General features: G+C 49.8%; 1 protein-coding gene across 4 annotated transcripts in view; it reads left to right on the top strand.

The window, feature by feature from the left end:
- The window catches only part of CD2AP (CD2 associated protein), a 127,958-nt gene extending 124,714 nt beyond the window's left edge, over positions 1 to 3,244 (top strand). For all 4 annotated transcript variants that reach the window (XM_075598497.1, XM_075598495.1, XM_075598494.1 and 1 more), the window contains one exon: positions 1,268 to 3,244. In XM_075598497.1, the coding sequence (XP_075454612.1) occupies positions 1,268 to 1,309 (42 nt within the window). In that variant the 3' untranslated portion in view covers positions 1,310 to 3,244. The remainder of the gene's footprint in view (positions 1 to 1,267) is intronic.
- Positions 3,245 to 25,731: the final 22,487 nt, after the last annotated feature.

The raw sequence follows: 25,731 nt of genomic DNA, 5'->3' as shown, positions 1-25,731 counted from the left end.
CCTAACCAGATCATTTAGGAATGTTTAATCTTACTGCCCACTCTAAGGAAAGGCTTCATTTTGGATTGGCGCAACCACCAGTGACACGAGTAAGACATCGGGCTGAACAGGAAAGGCAAATCCGCTGCTCACTCTCCACCAGGTTACGTCTGACACCATTTGCATTAGTACTTGTCTGCTCCACCTGGCGAGATCTGTGTTGAAAAAAAATATCATATTTCATGCCTTTTATGAAGTGTAGCCTAGTCTGTGGACCTGCTGCTTTGAGTCTTTAGGCACATAACAGATTAAACAACTATGCCCCATAGTTGTAGAAGAAAAAAAAAAAAAAAACACTTCTCCAGATGTAGACTCGCATTTCTTGCCCACTGATCTCTTTACAGTTCTGCCTTTTCAGTCCTAAGAATTCCTGATGGTTTTTTTTTTCTTGTGCCCTATGACTAACATACCTTCATGTTACAAACGTTAAGTAAACCACTATTAGGTAAGCCACACTTCCAATCCTTCTAATACCCAGAATGCCCCATTTTAATTACTAATAAATATTAATGCTTAAGAAAAAGGCCTGACCAGCACTAAGGATTTTTTTAGGATATGTCTATGTATGAGAGGATTAAATATTCCGATATGTGGTGGTTTGGAGCAATATAAAATTATATACACACCGATTTTGATTGGTTTCTTATTTCATTTTTTGATTGTTGCACATACTGGAGGGACACTTTTTAAAGGGGACCATAATTAAGGTCCCCCTGCAATTGTGAACTATGTTAAAGGAACTGCCTACTCGTTATTTTTATTTTGTCCATTTATTTTGCACGGTTTCAAATGCCAATATGTTTAGCTTCGGGGGCACACAGTTTCTTCTTGTATTCAATTCCAAATTATTATTTTTTTATATACATTGACACATGATTGAAATTTCTCAATTGATGTTCCTAATGTGTAGAAATGGATGTTCTGTTCATTTTCATCTGCATGTTCTCTGTCTTTTTGATCCTGTTTGTTGTTGTACTGTAAGATCAGATGTGCTACTTTGTATTATAACACCTGTAACACTCCTAAATTGATTACTTTTTAAAAGTAAAGATTGTCTATTTTCTTTTCTTGTGTCGACACTACACAATTGTAATCCCTCGTTTTCTACCCTTCCATCTGATAAACAAAGTTCAGTGCTTGCAAGGTTGAAAATTATGCACGCCGTTGATTGCTTTGCTGTATAATATGTCTGCAATAACCAAGCTATCTCATTGTTTTGTTCCCTTAGAATGAAATTGAAAAGCTGAAGAGGGCAATCCAGTTGACATGAGACAGCCAGTGCCTGTAATACCAGAGATATTGTATGAAGACAAGCCCCTGTTGCATCCGATATTTAATGCTGTTCTTCACATTCATTGAAGCATGACTATACGCATACTTCGGCATTTTCCAACATCCAACACTTTAACTCCCCCTCCCCCATTTTTTTTGTTTGCCAATAAGAAAGAGGCCTTACTTCTTACCGTGCTGGAATTGCAGACCTTCCTTTACTGGTTTGCTTGAAAATACTACTGAATTTATGTATAAAGCGAGGGAATTCTTTATTAGACTTTTATTGAATACTTATAATGTAATTTTTAAATATGTTTATGTTCTGAATAAGGTGATGTATCTTTCCAAATAATCTGTAATATAGTCTATTGGGGGGACAGAATAGCCTTAGATTAATGGTAGTTGCTACTTTTCCTATTCATGGAAAGGGAATATGATTATTTTGTTTTGTACATTTTAGCTTTCTTACCCAGGGTAACACACTGTTGTGCCTGTACGTCTCCAGTCCAAGTATTAATAACGAGCTGTGTATAATTAGATTTATATTAAATAGTAATCTGTTCATATGTAGGAAGAAAATCACCTATGCATAATGGTAAGAAATCATAAAATTGTCTTTTTATGGAGATCATGTCCTGTAGTCACTTGCACTAGGATAACTACAAGGGATTTGTGTTAATAAATATGATTTTACTTGAGCATTGCACTTACACTGGATACATCTATAGACTATACAAAATGTGTGTAGAAGTTAACATTCAGCAAAAATGTTCATGGAAAACAGAATCGTTGATTGGCTTTCCTTCCGTATCTAAACATACGACAGCCCTTATACTAGGGGTAGCCAACTTCAGTCCTCAAGAGCTAAAAACAGGTCAGATTTTCAGGACACCCCTGCTTAAGCACAGGTGGCTGTCAGTGGCTCAGTCTTTTATTGAGCAACTGATTGAGCCACATTTGCTGAGCAGGGATGTCCTGAAAACCTGACCTGTTAGTGGCCCTTGAAGACTGGTGTTGGCTACCCCATCCCTTTATAAAGTGAAACATTCCAGCCTGAGAGACCAAAGCTAGATTTTCGACCTGACAAAATAAGTAGTTGTCGGGTCTTGTACATTTAAACTTCTGTTTGCCTATTGCACCAAATAGACCAGTAGAGAACATTGTATTACTAGAACGGTTAGTGCTTCACTTTGTTCCATTTATTAAATAAAATCCCTTGCTGTTAAAAATATATATATATTTTTATTCTAACAGTGCATATAAGTGACCACTTGTATATCAAATTCAAAAGTGTTCTGTTAAAGTTGATCTAAAATGTTTGTGATTATCTATAAGAAAATAATGTAATCTATGATGTATATTTTTTTTTTACACCAATACCTGATTGGATGCTATTGGCTGCTTGAATATATTCTAAATCAGGAATTGAGCCTCTTGTTTCCAAGATTACTTTGCAGATGTAGCACGAATTTTACCTCTTTTTATTGACCGAATCACATGGTGCATTTTGAAAAACAAAGGAGTAAGACTGAGTAATTCTGTTTTATAAACTCGTTAATGTACTCAGACTGGTTCTTTGAACAGGTATCTATCTGCATGTAAGCTTGGGGGAAAAGCAAGACAATCAGTTTGATCTGACATATAAAATATAATGAAATGTAATGGCCTTGTTTCGTTGTAGCAATAAAATGACCAAGTGCAATGACATGATTTAACAAAATAATCCTTTATACGCTGCTATGGGTGTTTCTAGCCATAAAAAAAAAGTATCACACTAATGTCTGTTTCATGTTGTCTTTTACCTAAAAGATTTATACAAAACATTCCAAACCCCACATGAAATTCTTAAAGCAGTGCATTAAATTGACTGTTTACAGGTGCTGTAAATTTAATGCATGCTTTTAGAACAGTAAATAAAACAACTGAATTTTCACTATGCTTGTCTTTCTTAAATTGTATGTTTTTATATAAGATCTAGTTTTAGGGGAAGAAATACAGAGAATATCTCAGTTTTGTTTTTAGGAATAGGGAATGGTGAAGGTATTTTCTCGAAGTTCCACAACGTCTTCTCTGTTTCTGAAAACGAACCTTTTTTTTGCTACTCTGATTTGAAGATTTTAATGGAGGTAATGTAGGGTAAGGGAAAAAAGGGGTTTTAGGTGGGGGTATAAAAGGCAAGTACAAAACTTAGCGTAACAGCGGGAATTGTGGAGCATTACAAAGATTAACATCTGGAATCTGCATGGCCATCTTCGTAAGAATTGGGTGACCACTAGAGCTGCATAAGACTGCAGCCATCGTGGGCGCGACGGCGTGGCAGGATTTTGAAGAGACAAAAAAATTTGATTTTTCGTTCGGTGCGTCACGTGAGCGTTTTGAGCCAATCGGGGCGAAGCAGCCTGGTGATGTCATGGCCGCGCCTCCCCATCACGAGCACATCTGAGTCCACAGATAGCTCCGGCGACACGCTTTCGCACGCGCACCTAAGAGTACAGAACAGAGTGTATTTGATTACCATGTTTATATATATATATATATATATATATATATATATATATATATATATATATATATATATATATATATATATATATATATATATATATATATATATATATATATATATATACAGTGCTTGACAAATTACCCAAAAATCTACTCTCCAAACCAAAAAATCTACTCGCCACCTAGCCCCGCCCCCAGCCCCTCCCCTAGCTCCACCCCCAGCCCCTCCCCTAGCTCCGCCCCCAGCCCCACTTAAATTATTTTAACGTTAATTCCTAGTAAAACATTCTTTTTTGACATAAGTTTATTTATTGTATTACATTTATACTTTACTACAATTAGTCCATGTTACGTGTGTGTGTGTGTGTGTGTGTGTGTGTGTGTGTATGTGTGTGACTATTTTCCTGCACCCATTAACCAGTGGCTGGACGCCCCCTCTTCACAATATCTAAAGCAGCAATCCCGCCTGGGATCTTACCTGATCCGCAGTCCCTCAATGTCCAGGTACCCTCATACCCTCAATGTTATATGTGACTGGGTGGAATTACTGACTGGGTGACTGGGTGGAATTACTGACTGGGTGACTGGGTGGGGGTGGAATTACTGACTGGGTGACGGGGTGGGGGTGGAATTACTGACTGGGTGACGGGGTGGGGGTGGAATTACTGACTGGGTGACTGGGTGGGGGTGGAATTACTGACTGAGTGACTGGGTGGGGGTGGAATTACTGACTGGGTGAGATTACTGACTGGGTGACTGGGTGGGATTACTGACTGGGTGAGATTACTGACTGGGTAACTGGGTGGGATTACTGACTGGGTGAGATTACTGACTGGGTGAGATTACTGACTGGGTGGGATTACTGACTGGGTGAGATTACTGACTGGGTGACTGGGTGAGATTACTGACTGGGTAACTGGGTGGGATTACTGACTGGGTGAGATTACTGACTGGGTGGGATTACTGACTGGGTGAGATTACTGACTGGGTGGGATTACTGACTGGGTGAGATTACTGACTGGGTGAGATTACTGACTGGGTGAGATTACTGACTGGGTGAGATTACTGACTGGGTGGGATTACTGACTGGGTGAGATTACTGACTGGGTGACTGGGTGGGATTACTGACTGGGTGAGATTACTGACTGGGTGAGATTACTGACTGGGTGAGATTACTGACTGGGTGAGATTACTGACTGGGTGAGATTACTGACTGGATGACTGGGTGGGGGGTGGGATGACTGACTGTGTGACTGGTGGGGGGTGGGATTACTGACTGTGACTGGTGGGGGGGTGGGATTACTGACTGGGTGACTGTGTGGGGGTGGGAATACTGACTGGGTGACTGCGTGGGATTACTGACTGGGTGACTGGGTGGGATTACTGACTGGGTGACTGGGTGGGGTGACTGGGTGTGGGGTGACTGACTGGAGGGGTTACCTCTGGTGTCCTGCACACACATGTTCTCTCTCTCTCTCTCACACACACACACACACACACACACACACACACACACACACATATACACACACACACACACACACACACACACACACACACACACACACACACACACACACACACACAGTCTCTTTCCCCCATACACATATACACACACACACACACACAGTCTCTTTCCCCCATACACATATACACACACACACACACACAGTCTCTTTCCCCCATACACATACACACACACACTCTCTCAATCTCTCTCTCACATACACATACACACACTCTTTCTCAGTACCTCACAGTATCTCAGGAGCGCTGGAGGGGAGAGAGGGAGGGGAGAAACACCCGGCTACTATCTCCCGCCCCGCGCGGACAGCGGGAGAGCACCGGAGGGGGGGGCGGTATCTCCAGACCCGCGCGGACAGCGGGAGAGCACTGGAGGGGGGGGGGGGCGGTATCTCCAGACCCGCGCGGACAGTGGGAGAGCATCGGAGGGGGGGGGCGGTATCTCCCGCCCCGCGCGCACAGCGGGAGAGCGCCGGAGGGGGGGGGCGGTATCTCCAGACCCGCGCGCACAGCGGGAGAGCGCCAGGGGGGGGGGGTGTGTATCTCCAGACCCGCACGCACAGCGGGAGAGCGCCGGAGTGGGGGGGGGGGTATCTCCAGACCCGCACGCACAGCGGGAGAGCGCCGGAGGGGGGGGGTGTATCTCCAGACCCGCGCGCACAGCGGGAGAGTGCCAGAGGAGGGGGGGAGAGTGCCAGAGGAGGGGGGGGAGTGCCAGAGGGGGGGGGGGGTGTATCTCCAGACCCGCACGCACAGCGGGAGAGCGCCGGAGGGGGGGGGTGTATCTCCAGACCCGCGCGCACAGCGGGAGAGCGCCGGAGGGGGGGGGGCGGCGGTATCTCCCGAACCGCGCAGACAGCGGGAGAGTGCCGGAGGGGGGGGGGGGGGCGGTATCTCCAGACCCGCGCGGACAGTGGGAGAGCATCGGAGGGGGGGGGGCGGTATCTCCAGACCCGCGCGGACAGTGGGAGAGCATCGGAGGGGGGGGGGCGGTATCTCCCGCCCCGCGCGCACAGCGGGAGAGCGCCGGAGGGGGGGGGGGGCGGTATCTCCAGACCCGCGCGCACAGCGGGAGAGCGCCAGGGGGGGGGTGTGTATCTCCAGACCCGCACGCACAGCGGGAGAGCGCCGGAGTGTGGGGGGGGGGGTATCTCCAGACCCGCACGCACAGCGGGAGAGCGCCGGAGGGGGGGGGGGGTGTATCTCCAGACCCGCGCGCACAGCGGGAGAGTGCCAGAGGAGGGGGGGAGATTACTGACTGGGTGAGATTACTGACTGGATGACTGGGTGGGGGGTGGGATGACTGACTGTGTGACTGGTGGGGGGTGGGATTACTGACTGTGTGACTGGTGGGGGGGTGGGATTACTGACTGGGTGACTGTGTGGGGGTGGGATTACTGACTGGGTGACTGCGTGGGATTACTGACTGGGTGGGATTACTGACTGGGTGACTGGGTGGGATTACTGACTGGGTGACTGGGTGGGGTGACTGGGTGTGGGGTGACTGACTGGAGGGGTTACCTCTGGTGTCCTGCACACACATGTTCTCTCTCTCACACACACACACACACACACACACACACACACACACACACACACACACACACACACACACACACACACACACACACACACACACACACAGTCTCTTTCCCCCATACACACACACACACACACACACACACACACAGTCTCTTTCCCCCATACACATACACACACACACTCTCTCAATCTCTCTCTCACATACACATACACACACTCTTTCTCAGTACCTCACAGTATCTCAGGAGCGCTGGAGGGGAGAGAGGGAGGGGAGAAACACCCGGCTACTATCTCCCGCCCCGCGCGGACAGCGGGAGAGCACCGGAGGGGGGGGCGGTATCTCCAGACCCGCGCGGACAGCGGGAGAGCACTGGAGGGGGGGGGGCGGTATCTCCAGACCCGCGCGGACAGTGGGAGAGCACCGGAGGGGGGGGGCGGTATCTCCCGCCCCGCGCGCACAGCGGGAGAGCGCCGGAGGGGGGGGGCGGTATCTCCAGACCCGCGCGCACAGCGGGAGAGCGCCAGGGGGGGGGTGTGTATCTCCAGACCCGCACGCACAGCGGGAGAGCGCCGGAGGGGGGGGGGGTGTATCTCCAGACCCGCGCGCACAGCGGGAGAGTGCCAGAGGAGGGGGGGAGAGTGCCAGAGGAGGGGGGGAGTGCCAGAGGAGGGGGGGAGAGTGCCAGAGGGGGGGGGTGTATCTCCAGACCCGCACGCACAGCGGGAGAGCGCCGGAGAGGGGGGGTGTATCTCCAGACCCGCGCGCACAGCGGGAGAGCGCCGGAGGGGGGGGGCGGCGGTATCTCCCGACCCGCGCAGACAGCGGGAGAGTGCCGGAGGGGGGGGGGGGGCGGTATCTCCCGACCCGCGCGGACAGCGGGAGAGTGCCGGAGGGGGGGGGGGGGGGCGGTATCTCACGACTTGCGCAGACAGCGGGAGCACCGGGGGCAGGATTTATCAGTGTATATATATGTAACCCTTTTTGTGAACCGGCCGACCCACCCAATCTCACATTGGCCCCTCGTGGTCTAACCGGTCCCTTTCCCTGCAACACACCTGCTCCTAAAGGGTTACTGGTACTGCATAACACCTGTGGCTCCAGGAGATCTGAGCCTCCGCTAGCTGGGAGCCTGGGGAAACCCTTACCATTACCTGGTGCAGCGCCTCCACTTACCCAGGATCCCCCGTTAGGAAAGATAGCCCTGGGTAAGAAATACAATAACACACGTAGATGATAAACCAATAACGAACACTTTACTTAACACACACATATAACTCATTACACAACATAACCCGATGCTCTATCCGCATCACCTCAATGTCTGGTGTTCCCCACCCAGTGTCCTGTGATCCCCCACACCCAATGTCCCGTACTCCTACGAAAGGTCGTGGGTGACTGCGCAGTCACTAAATTAAGCTAGGGCCCAGTTGGTGCACTTATAATACTTCAGAGGTACCTTCCGAGCGCTCCGATGCTCGGGACCGCAACTCTCTTCTCAAAGGGTCAGACGTCCGTCTGATCCTTTCCAGGTACTCTGCCGGTGGACCCCAACGAGGGTCCCACCGCTCCACGGGAACTGCAACCGGATCACGGCAACACCAACCGCATGGGAACAGCAACCGCCGCTATCCCTTCCTATCACTAACTACTCCTAGAGTGACAGCAACCCTAGCCTAGGGCCTGTCCCTGATGAACCGCAACCTGGGATGGCTTGGGGAGAACTCCTAGGGCCTGTGGAACCATAACCTGCCCCCTCCCCTAGCTACCCAGTCCTATCTGTAACTAACAACTAGCTATTAACTAGCTACTCCTAGAGCACCTGCAGCTGACACACCGCTCACACTGTCAGCCTGCAGGGATCCACACACGCTTCACACACACTGCACGCACTGCGCCCAGCACATGCAGCGACAACACACACAGACAGCTGCAATCACACACAGCCACCTGGATCCCGCAGCAAATCCACTGCTTGCACACTGTGCCTCTTTGCCAGTGCCCACAGCCCTCTCCGCTGTGGCACTGCCAAACTGCACCTTCCACACCTAAGGGTCACCTCCCTAGCTATGGCCATCCCTCTTCAGTTACCCCCTGCTCTTCCCGGGAATTGGGGCCTGCCTGGGGATCTAGGGAGAACCCTTACCTGATGCAGGAGCCACGCGCTCCCTGCACCCTTCCTACTCCTTCCTCTGCCTCTGTCTGACTGACGCATGCAAAGCCCAGGAAATGTATCTATATTCCCGGGCTGAGCTTCCTCCAGCCCTATTGGCCACACTCAGGCACCTGATGCCTGTCTCCCTAAGCCTCCTGGGAATTGTAGTTCCCAGGGGCTGCCTAAAGCATTGGGGCCGCGTGCGCACTTGCCCTGCGCATGCGCGAACGCCTAATGGCCGCCGCAACCTCACTATCCTCTTCCCTACTCTCGCGCGATCTCTCCCAGCACTAGGGATCCTATCGCGCGCTTTCGCCCTACCGCGCATGCGCGAACTAACGCGCAATGGCGGCGCCCTCTCTTCAAGCCGCCGAGCCGGTGGCAACGCGATCGCGGCCCTAGCAACGGCCCGATCGCGTCCCCGGCAACCGGCCTGCGCCGCAATGCATCGCGCTGCTCCCTGCACTGGCCCCCACCCTTGCGTTCTCCCGGCGGGTCCGTCAAAGACAACAGCGGCACCCGCGATCCCCCGGCACACGCAGAGCAGGGCCAGGGAGCGAAAATATACCTCGGGGCTACATATAAATATTTTAAAGTGCATTAAATTCCCCCCACCTCAAGTATCTGTTCAAAATCCTCCATGACCGGATCAGTGCAGGTCTTGTAAATTACAGGAGCTGGCACAATTATACAGAAGGATATATATGGAGGAGGAGCAGCAGACGACACACGCGCAGAGAAGGAAGGGCGGTTTGAAGTCCTGGCAACACCATCCCGCTCACAGCCAATCAGCTATCAGCTAAAGGGATTTTTTTTTTTTTTCGAGCAGGGGATTTTTTTTTTTTTTCCGAGCAGGGGATTTTATTTTGCAGAGTAGTGGAAAAGTTACTGGCCACGAGCCAATATCCGATCGCAGCTGGCGAGTTGGCGACCGGGTTTGTCGAGCACTGTATATATATATATATATATATATTAGAGAAAAAGCGCCCGATCCATGTGTAAAATCCAAATACAAAATTTTAATAAGGAATGACAAGACAAATGCACACTCACAATTTGTCAATGCAATAAAAGCATTGTATGGGTAAACCCATATGCGCCAACATGTGTCTGCTCGCCGACCGCTTGCTTCGTTACGTCAGACCTCACTGCTGCCGGTGTGTCACGAAGAGTCGTCCCTCCGGCAATTCGGATGAACAGCCTGTGGTTCCTAACAGGTTATGTTGGTAAGTTCGTGCGGCTCAGGGAAAGTCTTACTCTTGCTGGCAGAAGGCGTATGAGCTTAGTCTGCCACCGTAGTTCCGCAAAACCACGTGCCCTACGCGTTTCTTCCGATAACGGATTTCATCAGGGGATGACGTGCATACTCATTGGGCTGCTATTTAAGAATGTCTCTAGCCAATTGCAACTTATGAATGAGAATACGCCCAAATTACCATACATAAGGTCATCTGTGTTAACAATAATTGGTACAATACCAACTGGATACTAAATGATAACTTGAAAACTGTACATAATTCAATGATACAGAAAGAAAGATGAAATTAAAACAAAATAATAATCATACATAACTACATAAATACATGTTGTAAACATTAATACATATACAACTGTAATTTGATAGACTATGCCCTATTGTTCTTAAATAGCTGGGTTGATATTCAATTTATAGCCATTTACAGTTGTGTATATATATAGCAACATATTTGGGTTGTATTGTCCAAATTTGATGCAGTAACAGAGACATCAATAAATTACTAATCAAATATTAATGATCAATAAATGTTTTCTTAATTCCAAATAGATATATTTATATAATTAATGAATTGATTAAATATCAAAGTGTCATTTATTATATCATTGTAAGATAGGCTTTATGGGATAGTATAGATATAACAATTAAACATTCAAATATTATTAGTAATGAATAATTATAAACAAATATTGTATTTTGTTTTAGATTACTAGTTCCTTAATAGAATTTCCAATTATATTTTGCAATTATAAATAATCAATTACTAATAGAAATAGAAAAGAAACAAAAAATTAAATGTATAGTTAAACATGAATTACCAGTATATTCAATCAATCAAAGATGAAAATATATATACATATAATAGTAAATAATCAATTCAACCTCAATAAAACAATAAATGCAATTCAATATATGAATAATGAAAAAATATATTATTAACGAACATAAATATAAACTAAGAAACACTGGTGGGATATGTCAAACAAATATATTAATTTTAATTTAAAAAATAAAACAGTACAAAAAATGATACCCAATAAACAAAATAAATATATATTAGTAGAAAACCTAATTCAAAACTTGTGCTGAAAGAAATGGGATAGATATGGATGATTTAATTCATATACATAATTGTGGAACATAGACATGAGATGGACTATACCAGAAGACTCGTCCCAGACTGTATCAATGGGTGAGACTTATATTAATTTGTATATATCACTAGTTGACCATATTCAAATAGAGAATAGCATAGTTCTCCAATGATTGCCCTGTTATATTAAATCTACAATGCATGCCAAATAAAGACATAAAAACTCCAATAGATGGATGGTATAGTGTAAAAAATTCCATTGTATTAATGTTTGGCATTTTTAAATTTATTAGAGGGATCGCCAGAGAAAGAAAGAGGACAAGTCATATAACCAGATAATCCCGAAAATATTCAACACTAAAATTTAAATAATCTTTATTAATTAATGAAAATATAAATATGTGTATTTTGATTGTGAATTTTTGTGTATTTATTTTTTCTATATGAATGATATATGAAATCATGTGAATTGTGATGTATTTGTGAAATTAATATACATTGTGAATGTTATAAATTAAACTTATTTTATTATAAAGTGATTGTGATAGAAAAATAATATCTACTATATATTTCTCAAACCGTTGTATGCCTGTCTGTCCTGTCCCTAGGGGCAATCACATTGGACCTTTGGCCTGTCACTCCGCCTCACGCCTCAGGCCAATGACATTGCTTCCTTGGGCCGCCCGCCCCCGCACACCTCTCATTGGCCTGCGGCCAACACACCAAAACCACTGCCTCAGGCCAATGAGATGGCTCCCTTGACTCGCCCACGCACATCTCTCATTGGCCTGCGGCCAACTGCCACACTGTCCCACCCCTCACTGACCTTTGGGAACGCTTCACCTAACACTCGCTGCTCAGGGAGATTTGGGAACGCTACACAGCACCTAACCCTCACTGCTCTGGGACGACGCTTCACAGCTCTCAACCAACAAAACGCTCACCGCCTGCTACCACCAAAAGAACTGCGGAAACAGGTATTACTCTTAGCTAGAGAAATATTGTTTACACCACAGCAACAATCCCCACCCTCACACGCGCACGATCTCCACACACCGCACAATCACGGACCGCACACCGACGGCCACCGCCTCCTAACAACTCCCCCACCCCCCCCTTCACCCCCACCACCAATGCAGAACCCTCTACGACCCGCACACACTCCTGCTAACACCCCTCACCTTCACCTCAACACAGTCCCCCCCTCCGGAGCCTGCAACACCCCCTCACCTAGCCCCAAACCCCACACCCCCCACAAACACTCCCGTAGCCCACACCCCCCACAAACACTCCCGTAGCCCGCACCCCCCACAAACACTCCCGTAGCCCGCACCCCCACAAACACTACCGTTGGCCGTCCCCCCTCCGGAGGCCGCAACACCCACTCACACAGAGCAACAACCCCCCCCCCCCGGAGCCCTGAACACTCTCTCATACTCACTTGCACCGACACCGCACAACGCACGGATCTCAAACACTACACCACTACCACTCCCGTGGACCGCAACCCGTCCCGTACGCCGCAAGCCCTCCTTGATCCCGGAGGCCCCACCCCCCCCAAACCACTCCCGTAGCACGCACCCCCCAAAAAACACTCCCGTGGCACGCACCCCCCCAAAAAACACTCCCGTAGCCCGCACCCCCCCCCAAAACCACTCCCGTAGCCCGCACCCCCCCCCCAACCACTCCCATAGCCCCCCCCCCCCCAAACCACTCCCGTAGCCCGCCCCCCCCAAAACACTCCCCTAGGCCGCTCCCACCAAAAACCCTCCCTTTGCCGCACCCCCCTCCCAAAACTCGCCTGTAGCCCACCCCCCCCCCCACAACCCCCCCTCAAAGACGCACGTAGGCCACAAACACACCAACACCTCCCCTAGGCCCCAATAACCACCCTTTTGAGGCCATACAAATCACCTACATTCAACACGTCCTGACACCTGTCTGCTTGCAACATAGCCTCACAATGTCACTTACACATTCACACACACACACACACAACACTCAGCCACACACCCAACAGCCAGACACACGCCCTCAGCCACACACACACATACGCCCCCAGCCACGCCACACGCCCTCAGACACGCGCCACACACAAACACACACACAACCTCAGCCACGCGCAACGCACACACGCCCTCAGCCACGCACACAGACACGCCCTCAGCCACGCACACACACACACGCCCTCAGCCCCGCACACACGTCCTCAGCCCCGCACACACCCGCCCTCAGCCCCGCACACACCCGCCCTCAGCCCCGCACGCACACACGCCCTCAGCCCCGCACGCACACACGCCCTCAGCCCCGCACGCACACGCCCTCAGCCCTACACACACGCCCTCAGCCTCGCACACACACTCCCTCAGACTCGCACACACATGCCCTCAGCCCCCCACACACACGCCCTCAGCCCCGCACACACACGCCCTCAGCCACGCACACACATGCTCTCAGCCACGCCACACGGCCTCACACACACACCCAACCCTCCTGTGCTGATACACCACACACAACAACACTTGAACACAACCCTACCTACCCCCCACGCCACAACAACCGCAATGCACAACTCACGCTGCCACATATTCAACACACCTCCCCTACCCAACGCCTCAACACACCCCCTCATGGACGCAAAAACACCACAACACACCCTCAACACAATGCACATTTACACGTCTGGGCACCCCCTCCCCTTGCACATCAACCCCCCACCCCCCCAAACGTGTGCACCAACACACAACCTCTGCTGGCAACACACCTCCCACAGGAACTCAGATCTTCGTTGAAATAAAAAATATTGGGTAAACAATGAAAAATGAGCCGTCTGTGTCATTTCTTGCACAAACAGTCAACCCACCCACCACTCACACACACCCACACAACACTCACCCACACAACACTCAACTCACACACACAACACGCCCTCACCCACACACACAACCCTGCTGTGCTGATACGCCACACACAACCACAATTCAACAATCCCCTACCCCACAACTGCCTCTCCCATGGAAACACACGTCACCTTCACCGTGGTGACACACACACTGCACTGAAGAGAATGCAGATTACCACGTGTATGCCCCCCCTACCCTTGCACCTCAAACACCACACACCCCCTCCCCTACAACGCAAAAACAACCACAAAACATGCACACCAACACACACCCTCCGCTCGCCTCTTTCTTTTAAATAAAACTAGCTGAGAGACCCGGCTTTGCCCGTGAGTTAAATTTCCCGCTAGGAAAGGGGGGGGGGGGGAGAGGGGGGAAAAGGGGGGGAGACAGTGGACAGGAGGAGGGGAGGGGGACGGGACAGTGGACAGGAGGGGGACGGGACGACAGTGGACAGGAGTGGATAGTGGACAGGAGGGGAGGGGACGACAGTGGACAGGAGGGGACGGGACAGCGGACAGGAGGGGGACGGGACAGCGGACAGGAAGGGGTGGTGACAGCGGACAGGAGGGGGGGTGACAGCGGACGGGAGGGGGGTGACAGTGGACAGGAGGGGGGGTGACAGTGGACAGGAGGGGGGGGACAGTGGACAGGAGGGGGAGTGGACAGGAGGGGGAGGGGACAGTGGACAGGAGGGGGGGTGAAAGTGGACAGGAGGGGGAGGGGACAGTGGACAGGAGGGGGGTGAAAGTGGACAGGAGGGGGGTGACAGTGGACAGGAGGGGGGGTGGGTTGCTTAAAATTTCCGGGTCCCTCCTCTCCTCTCCCCCTGTATGTTTCTCGGCTCCCCCCTCTCTCTACGCTCCTGACCCCCCCCGTAGCTCCAGTCCCCACCCTACAGTGCCTGACACACAGTGTCCCACACACACACACACACAGTGTCACACACACACACACACACACACACACACACACACACACACACACACACACACACACACACACAGTGTCCCACACACACACACAGTGTCCCACACACACACACAGTGTCCCACACACACACACAGTGTCCCACACACACACACAGTGTCCCACACACACACACAGTGTCCCACACACACAGTGTCAGACACACACACACGTCACCTCTCGTTCCGGCCGCCGCCATCTTAGTTACTCAGCGAGAGAGGAAGGGGTCCATCCGGCCGCCGCCATCTTAGGTGCCACGTGTCAGCTGCCTGTCCCCCCACCGGGGAGGAGGGGAGGTGAGTGGAGCATCGGGGGGGGAGGTGAGTGGAGCATCGGGGGGGAGGTGAGTGGAGCATCGGGGGGGGAGGTGAGTGGAGCATTGGGGGGGAGGTGAGTGGAGCATCGGGGGGAGGTGAGTGGAGCATCGGGGGGAGGTGAGTGGAGCATCGGGGGGAGGTGAGTGGAGCATCGGGGGGGGAGGTGAGTGGAGCATCGGGGGGAGGTGAGTGGAGCATCGGGGGGGAGGTGAGTGGAGCATTGGGGGGGGTGAGTGGAGCATCGGGGGGAGGTGAGTGGAGCATCGGGGGGGAAGTGAGTGGAGCATCGGGGGGGAGGTGAGTGGAGCATCGGGGGGGAGGTGAGTGGAGCATCGGGGGGGAGGTGAGTGGAGCATCGGGGGGGAGGTGAGTGGAGCATCGGGGGGGAGGTGAGTGGAGCATCGGGGGGGAGGTGAGTGGAGCATCGGGGAGGAGGTGAGTGGAGCATCTGGGGGGAGGTGAGTGGAGCATCGGGGGGAGGTGAGTGGAGCATCGGGGGGAGGTGAGTGGAGCATCGGGGGGAGGTGAGTGGAGCATCGGGGGAGGTGAGTGGAGCATCGGGGGGGAGGTGAGTGGAGCATCGGGGGGAGGTGAGTGGAGCATCGGGGGGGAGGTGAGTGGAGCATCGGGGGGGAGGTGAGTGGAGCATTGGGGGGGAGGTGAGTGGAGCATCGGGGGGGAGGTGAGTGGAGCATCGGGGGGGAGGTGAGTGGAGCATCGGGGGGGAGGTGAGTGGAGCATCGGGGGGGAGGTGAGTGGAGCATCGGGGGGGAGGTGAGTGGAGCATTGGGGGGGGAGGTGAGTGGAGCATCGGGGGGGTAGGTGAGTAGAGCATCGGGGGGGAGGTGAGTGGAGCATCGGGGGGGAGGTGAGTGGAGCATCGGGGGGAGGTGAGTGGAGCATCGGGGGGGAGGTGAGTGGAGCATCGGGGGGGAGATGAGTGGAGCATCGGGGGGGGAGGTGAGTGGAGCATCGGGGGGGAGGTGAGTGGAGGCGTCGGGGGAAAGGTGAGTGGAGCATCGGGGGGAGGTGAGTGGAGCATCGGGGGGGAGGTGAGTGGAGCATCGGGGGGAGGTGAGTGGAGCATCGGGGGGGAGGTGAGTGGAGCATCGGGGGGGAGGTGAGTGGAGCATCGGGGGGGGAGGTGAGTGGAGCATCGGGGGGGAAGGTGAGTGGAGCATCGGGGGGGAGGTGAGTGGAGCATCGGGGGGGAGGTGAGTGGAGCATCGGGAGGGGGAGTTGAGTGGAGCATCGGGGGGGAGGTGAGTGGAGCATCGGGGGGAGGTGAGTGGAGCATCGGGGGGAGGTGAGTGGACCATCGGGAGGGGGAGTTTAGTGGAGCATCGGGGGGGGAGGTGAGTGGAGCATCGGGGGGAGGTGAGTGGAGCATCGGGGGGAGGTGAGTGGAGCATCGGGGGGAGGTGAGTGGAGCATCGGGGGGAGGTGAGTGGAGCATCGGGGGGAGGTGAGTGGAGCATCGGGGGGAAGTGAGTGGAGCATGAGGGGGGAGGTGAGTGGAGCATGGGGGGGAGGTGAGTGGAGCATGGGGGGGAGGTGAGTGGAGCATCGGGGGGGAGGTGAGTGGAGCATCGGGGGAAAGTGAGTGGAGCATCGGGGGGTGAGTGGAGCATTGGGGGGAGGTGAGTGGAGCATAGGGGGGAGGTGAGTGGAGCATCGGAGGTGAGTGGAGCATCAGGGGGAGGTGAGTGGAGCATCAGGGGGAGGTGAGTGGAGCATCGGGGGGGAGGTGAGTGGAGCATCAGGGGGGAGGTGAGTGGAGCATCGGGGGGAGGTGAGTGGAGCATCGGGGGGGAGGTGAGTGGAGCATCGGGGGGAGGTGAGTGGAGCATCGGGGGGGAGGTGAGTGGAGCATCGGAGGGAGGTGAGTGGAGCATCGGGGGGAGGTGAGTGGAGCATCGGGGGGGAGGTGAGTGGAGCATCGGGGGGGAGGTGAGTGGAGCATCGGGGGGGAGGTGAGTGGAGCATCGGGGGGAGGTGAGTGGAGCATCGGGGGGAGGTGAGTGGAGCATCGGGGGGAGGTGAGTGGAGCATCGGGGGGAGGTGAGTGGAACATCAGGGGGGAGGAGGTGAGTGGAGCATCGGGGGGGGGAGGAGGTGAGTGGAGCATCGGGGGGGGGAGGAGGTGAGTGGAGCATCGGGGGGGAGGTGAGTGGAGCATCGGGGGGAGGTGAGTGGAGCATCGGGGGGAGGTGAGTGGAGCATTGGGGGGGAGGTGAGTGGAGCATTGGGGGGGAGGTGAGTGGAGCATCGGGGGGAGGTGAGTGGAGCATCGGGGGGGAGGTGAGTGGAGCATCGGGGGGAGGTGAGTGGAACATCGGGGGGAGGAGGTGAGTGGAGCATCGGGGGGGGAGGAGGTGAGTGGAGCATCGGGGGGGAGGAGGTGAGTGGAGCATCGGGGGGGTGAGTGGAGCATCGGGGGGGGAGGAGGTGAGTGGAGCATCGGGGGGGAGGTGAGTGGAGCATCAGGGGGGAGTTGAGTGAAGCATCGGGGAGGGGGGGGGAAGGTGAGTGGAGCATCGGGGAGGGAGGGAGGGGGGAGGTGAGTGGAGCATCGGGGAGGGAGGGAGGGGGGAAGGTGAGTGGAGCATCGGGGAGGGAGGGGGGAAGGTGAGTAGAGCATCGGGGAGGGAGGGGGGGGAAGGTGAGTGGAGCATTGGGGAGGGGGGGAGGTGAGTGGAGCGTGAGTGGAGCATCGGGGAGGGAGGGGGGAATGTGAGGAGCATCAGGGAGGGAGTGGGGGAAGGTGAGTGGAGCATCGGGGAGGGAGGGGGGGAAGGTGAGTGGAGCATCGGGGAGGGAGGGGGGGAGGTGAGTGGAGCATGGGGGAGGTGAGTGGAGCATGGGGGAGGGGGGGGAGGTGAGTGGAGCATCGGGGAGGGAGGGGGGAGGTGAGTGGAGCATCGGGGGGAGGTGAGTGGAGCATCGGGGAGGGACGGGGGGAGGTGAGTGGAGCATCGGGGAGGGACGGGGGGAGGTGAGTGGAGCATCGGGGAGGGAGGGGGGAGGTGAGTGGAGCATCGGGGAGGGAGGGGGGAGGTGAATGGAGCATGGGGGGGAGGTGAGTGGAGCATCGGGGAGGGTGGGGGTGAGTGGAGCATCGGGGAGGTGTGTGTGTGTGTGTGTGTGTGTGTGTGTGTTGGCCCGTCACTCCGCCTCAGGCCAATGAGAGGTGTGCGGGGGCGGGCGGCCCAAGGGAGCAATCTCATTGGCCTGGCCCAAGGTCCAATGAGATTGCCGCTAGGGACACAGGGAGACACATACAGACACGGACAGATAGGACACTTTCAGAAATATATAGTAAGATACATTATTCACACAAGCCTACTTGGCCCCTATCTGTCATTTGGTGCACAAACATTCATCACAGACACACACAACACTCACTCACACACACCCAATACTACACCAACCACACACACCCAATACTCCACCAACAACACAACCAACACTCCAACATCCACACACAGCAATCAAACAGACACACAACACTCATACCCCCAAACACACAACACTCACACATACACCCACACAGCCAACACACACACAGCCAACACACACCCAACACTCACCCACACTCACAACACTCACCCACACAACGCTCACTCACTCACCCCACACTCACCCACACTCACTCACTCATCCCACACTCACTCACACACACCACACACTCACCCACACTCACACACACACACACACACACACACACACACCACACACACAAGCAACAATCACACACAACAACAAAAACAACACATACACACACTATTCAGCCACACACACAACCAACATTAACACAATACTCACAAACACCCACCCAGACACACAACATTCAAACACACACACACACACACACCACACAACAACCACAAAACACCCCTCAAGACTGTCACACTTAACCCATTTACAACCCTTTCACAGACCACCGCCTAATGCCTTGAACACCTCCACACCTGAACGCTGTACCAAAAACACAGAACACAACAATTGGATCCAATTGTCCGTTCACACAACAACATAAGTAAGTATAAGAAACACACACGCACTGAAACACTTAACTAACATCACACAACACGCCTACCGCAACACACTCACACACCGCCTACTTTCAACAACACACCACGAGTGACACAAACAACAGCTCAAAAACATCTACAATTCCGCACATCAAAACCTCTACGCAAACAACACATCTTGCCAAACCAAAACATGCCTCCCAAAAAACACCTTCGGAAAACAAAACATACACACCCTGACACTACAGGTCAAACGCACACACACAGCAAGGATGTGTACTACACCACACAATGCACCCACCCATTTCACACACGTTGAAATGCACCCACACAATCTAAACAAACAACTCACAAAGCATGACACAATAGCTCACCAACAAATAATGACTACCACAACATCAACAGCAACTGATAGCACACAGCAACATCACACACTACTTCCATATAATACACACACACCAAGTACAAAGGGACAAAGAAACACACAGCATCCTAACACACCACTTCCTCAACACACACACACACACACACACACACACACACACACACACACACACATCACCTGCTAATCAAACACTAGAGCGACAAACACGTCTTGCACAACAAAGAGACAGAGCCAGAGTCAGAAGAGCAACAGAACGACAACAACACCAACAAAAACACAGAGACACAGCCACTACATCATGAGCGGCTCACACTACAGAACAGCAGGAGGCACGCCTTGCAAAAGACCAACAACGTACTACAAGATCACGAGCCACAGAGACACCAGAACAACATGAAACACGCCTGGCAAAAATGCGACTACGAGCTACAACATCAAGAGCCACGGAGACTCCAGAACAACATGAAACACGCCTTGCTAAACAGAGAACAATACGGCGCACATCATGAGCACAACAAAATACAACAACACAGACACTACAAGAACAACAACAACAGACACATAGTACATTAACGCATTCAACACATTACACTTTGCTACGCGCCGCTTTCCTATATAATCCACACATACTATACCAGCAACATCCAAATGTCAACATTGGACACATTGACACTATATGTCGCTACTGTCAAGCAAATAAATTCCACAAGGAATCAGCAGGAATGTGCTGCAGCAATGGCAAAGTGCAACTACCACCTCTACACTCACCCCCAAATCCACTTCTTTCATACATGTCAGGGACAACTTCAGAATCTAAACATTTTCTAAAAAACATACGCAAATACAACTCCTGTTTCCAAATGACATCCTTTGGTGCTACATCTATAGTGGAACAAATAGGATTTAAAAGTACTTTCAAAGTACAAGGTCAAGTTTACCACAGGGCCGGCTCTCTGCTCCCATTACCAGAACAAGATCCACAATTCTTGCAAATTTACTTCATGGGTGATGAACAACAACAAGCTGATCAACGATGCCATTGGTTACCCGATACAAGACAAGATATTGTCATCTCCTTACAAAGGATGTTACATGAACACAACCATCTCATTAACACATTCAAAACATCACTTGAACGCATGCCAACGGATGACTATAAAGTCATTATCAGAGCGGACAAAACACCAGTGGGTCAACATGAACGTCGATTTAATGCTCCTCAAATCAACGAAGTCGCTATTGTTATAGCAGGGGAACAATTTAAAACACAGGACATCACTCTTCAGCGGTGCGCGCATTCACTCACACGCATTTGTGAAACACATCGCTCATATGATGCACTTCAATATCCTCTCATACTTTGGAACGGTGACGATGGCTATCACTTCAACATCATGCAAGTAGACCCAGCTTCACAAGCAAACACAAAGAAAACTGTCTCCGCTATGGACTTCTACGCATACAGATTAATGATACGAGATGCATCGCAAAACCACATTTTACATTGTCGCCAACTCTTTCATCAGTTTATTGTTGACATGTATGCAAAAATTGAAAGTGAGCGTCTTCTATACATACGTTTACATCAAAAACAACTTCGCGTTGATCAATACATACATCTCAGGGATGCTGTTGGCAACGATGGTCACGTTGACAACATAGGCAAAATGTTAATTCTACCAGCAACATTCACAGGAAGTCCTCGACACATGCACGAATATGCTCAAGACGCTATGGCATATGTTAGAGCATATGGACGACCAGACTTATTTATTACATTTACATGTAATCCAGCTTGGACAGAAATCAAACAAGAACTTGGGGATGGCCAGGCACACAGCGATCGACACGACTTAATCGCCAGAGTATTTAGACAAAAACTAATCACATTTATTTACATCATCACTAAGAGTTATATCTTTCGGCAAACACGATGCTGGACGTACTCAATAGAGTGGCAGAAAAGAGGCCTTCCACATGCTCATATTCTTATATGGCTCAAAGAAAAAATACATGCCATAGACATCGATAACGTTATCTCAGCAGAGTTGCCAAATCCAGAAGAAGACCAATACTATTTGCAATAGTCACCAAAAATATGATTCATGGCCCATGTGGAAACATTAATATTCATGCCCCATGTATGAAAGACGGTAAATGCACCAAAAAATATCCAAAAACATTCATTGCAGACACACAAAGTGGAGATGATGGATATCCTCAATATCGAAGACGCGCTCCCACAGACGGTGGATACACAGCAACAATGACTATTCGAGGCAACAAACACATCCAAGTCGACAACAAATGGGTTGTTCCATATTGTCCACTTCTTTGTAAAATTTATAACGCACACATTAATGTCGAATACTGTAATTCGGTTAAATCAATTAAATACATTTGCAAGTATGTCAACAAGGGAAGCGACATGGCCATTTTCGGAATAACAAATGAACACATCCGGAACGAAGTGACGCTCTACTAGCTGGGAAGATATATAAGTAGTAATGAAGCCGTTTGGAGGATTTTAGCTTTTCCCATTCACGAACGACACCTGACCGTTGTTCACCTCACTGTTCATTTACAAAATGGACAGAGAGTATACTTCACACCTCACAACGCAGAGGCAGTTGCTGCTCAACCACCAAACACAACTTTAACTGCCTTCTTTCAATTATGTCAACACAACTCTTTTGCAAGGACATTGCTTTATCCACAGACTCCACGATATTATACTTGGAATGCATCCACAAAACAGTTCAAGAAAGAAAACAGGGTATAGCTGTTCCTGGAACGTATGCCCTTGCAAGTGAAGCCTTAGGGCGTGTCTACACAGTTCACCCAAACAACGCCGAATGCTTCTTTCTCAGAATGCTACTTCATACCGTTCCAGGGCCAACTTAATTTGATGCTCTTAAAACTGTCAACGGTCAACTGTGTGAGACTTATCGAGAAGCTTGCCAAAAGCTTGGCTTACTAGAGGATGATCAACACTGGAATAGTACATTAGCCAAAGCTGCATTACACTCTTTGCCAGCCAAAATTCGCAACCTTTTTGCCATTATCCTTACCACCTGCAACCCATCAAACCCCAACACTCTATGGGACACATATCGAGAAAGCATGAGTGAGGATATACTTGCCAAAGCACAGAGAGACAATCCATCACTCAATCTTCACTTTTCACCTGAGGTTTTCAACGAGCTAGTCATATTGTTAGAAGATACATGTCTATCTATCAACAACAAAACACTACTTCAATTAGGTCTAGAATCTCCACAACGTCATCATCACGATGTACTCAATACAGACCTTATGCAATATTTCACTTCTACAACAATATGTTGCAACCAGAAAACCAATGTTAATTGCACAACAACTTACCACCTATGAGAACATCATGGAGCACATCACCAACGGACAAGGTGAAAAACTGTTTCTTGATACTCCAGGTGGAACAGGCAAAACATTTCTCATCAATTTACTCCTTGCAGAAATAAGAATGCACAATAATGTTGCACTTGCACTAGCATCATCTGGCATTGCAGCCACTCTTATGGATGGAGGACGAACTGTGCACTCAGCTCTTAAATTACCTCTAAACATTGCTCATGAAGAAAACCCAACATGTAATATTACAAAAACATCTGCCCAAGCACGCGTTCTTCAAGTTTGCAAACTTATTGTTTGGGATGAATGTACCATAGCGCATAAAAAAGCACTTGAAGCCCTTAATAGAACCTTGCAAGACTTGCGTAACAATAAACAAATAATGGGCGGAGCTGTCATTCTTTTAGCTGGTGATTTCAGACAAACACTTCCAGTCATACCACGATCCACACCAGCAGACGAACTTCATGCATGCCTTAAATCCTCTATTTTATGGCGACATGTGAAACATTTCCCATTAACAACGAGTCCAACTTCTCGGCCACTCAAATGAATAACTTTTTGCAGACACCCTTCTTCAAATTGGTGAAGGTACTTTACCTACTGACTTGACATCAGGTGAAATTGCTTTTCCCACACATTTTTGTAACATGATGACATTACTTCAAGATCTCATACATCACGTCTATCCAAATCTCTTACACAATTACACAAATCACCAGTGGCTCTGTGAAAGAGCCATCCTTGCTGCCAAAAATACTTCTGTCAATGACCTAAATCATCAAATTCAAGACATTCTTCCAAACAGAATTACTCAATACAACTCAATCGATACAGTTGTGGATACCGATGAAGCCGTGAACTATCCAACAGAATTCCTACACTCCCTGGAACCATCTGGAATGCCACCACATCACCTTTGCCTGAAAGTTGGATCACCCATCATGCTACTTCGCAACCTACACACACCTAACCTTTGTAATGGAACCAGACTGTGCATCAAAACATTCATGCCCAACCTCATTGAAGCTACTATCTTAACCGGCAACGCCAAAGGCCAAGATGTCTTCATCCCCCACATTCCACTCATTCCAACAGACATGCCTTTTACTTTCAAACGGCTACAGTTCCCCATCAGACTAGCTTTTGCTATCACCATCAACAAAGCACAAGGACAGTCAATCAAGTGCACTGGTATAAACTTAGAATCACCATGTTTCTCCCATGGATAGTTATATGTTGCGTGCTCTAGAGTTGGATCACCCAAACAATTGTACATCTTTGCTCCGAGTGGAACTACCAAAAATGTGGTTTACAAACAAGCCTTACAATGAACATAGACTTTGCTACATTTGCCTCACATCTCAATATTGTACTAGCAACTTCAAGAAACCACAAACACACTCAATGCACTGCACTCATCTTTTCTTACTAACAATTTCACCACCACACACTTAAAGCTGCCGTCAAATACACTACACTCAACAATTCACCTAACCATCTTTCACCAAGCCTTTCCAACAAGAACATTTTATGAACTAACAACCATAACAAGTAACATACACTTAGCAAAATTGCGCTCAGATACATGTGCTTTATACTGTTGTTGGTTTCCAAACACACTTTGGACTAATATTACATCACATTCACATGAAATTACAAGTTTGCAACACACATTATAATACAACATTTACATATACTTATTCACGGTTCACATCCCGGGCAACGCCGAGTCTCTCAGCTAGTATTATATAAAACTGTGTGTGCAAATTATATATTAGATAAGATCATATGACTATATCAATAAATTTGTGATATATTAAATTGTGTACCTAGCCAAAAAACTCCCGTAGCCACTCTCAGACAAAGAACCGAGGGAACATGTTCAAACCAAACCTCTGTCCCTTTGTTAGAGATGTGAATAAAGGGACTCCTGTACACTATGATGCTTGTATCAATGTAATCGTTGAGGACTCAGTGTGTCGAGTACATAAATCCAATAGGTCTCTCGAGTATTTAATCTCTTTTATCTGTCACCACTTAACAATTTAGATGGAATAAGCTCTAATCCAATTACAGAGAGCGAGGAAGGATCTTTGTTCTGTTTTTCAAGATAATGTCTTGACAAACGATGAGTGGACATGCCATGAATAATATTACGCCTATGTTCCAGGAAACGCGTACTCAAAGCACGCGCTGCCCTGCCAACATATTGGTAGCCGCAAGGGCATGTGATAACATAAACTAAGAATGTAGATAAGCTATTAACGTGACCCTTCACAGTATGAACTGATTTATTAAAATGTGATGTGATTTGATCTGTTTTATTTAAATGTCAAGCATCTTGTACGAC

Source organism: Ascaphus truei, chromosome 4, assembly GCF_040206685.1.
Source record: "Ascaphus truei isolate aAscTru1 chromosome 4, aAscTru1.hap1, whole genome shotgun sequence".
In the NCBI taxonomy this organism is placed as follows: domain Eukaryota; kingdom Metazoa; phylum Chordata; class Amphibia; order Anura; family Ascaphidae; genus Ascaphus; species Ascaphus truei.
The sequence above is the reverse complement of the archived record's forward strand: the minus strand, read 5'-3'. Positions and strand labels throughout refer to the sequence as shown.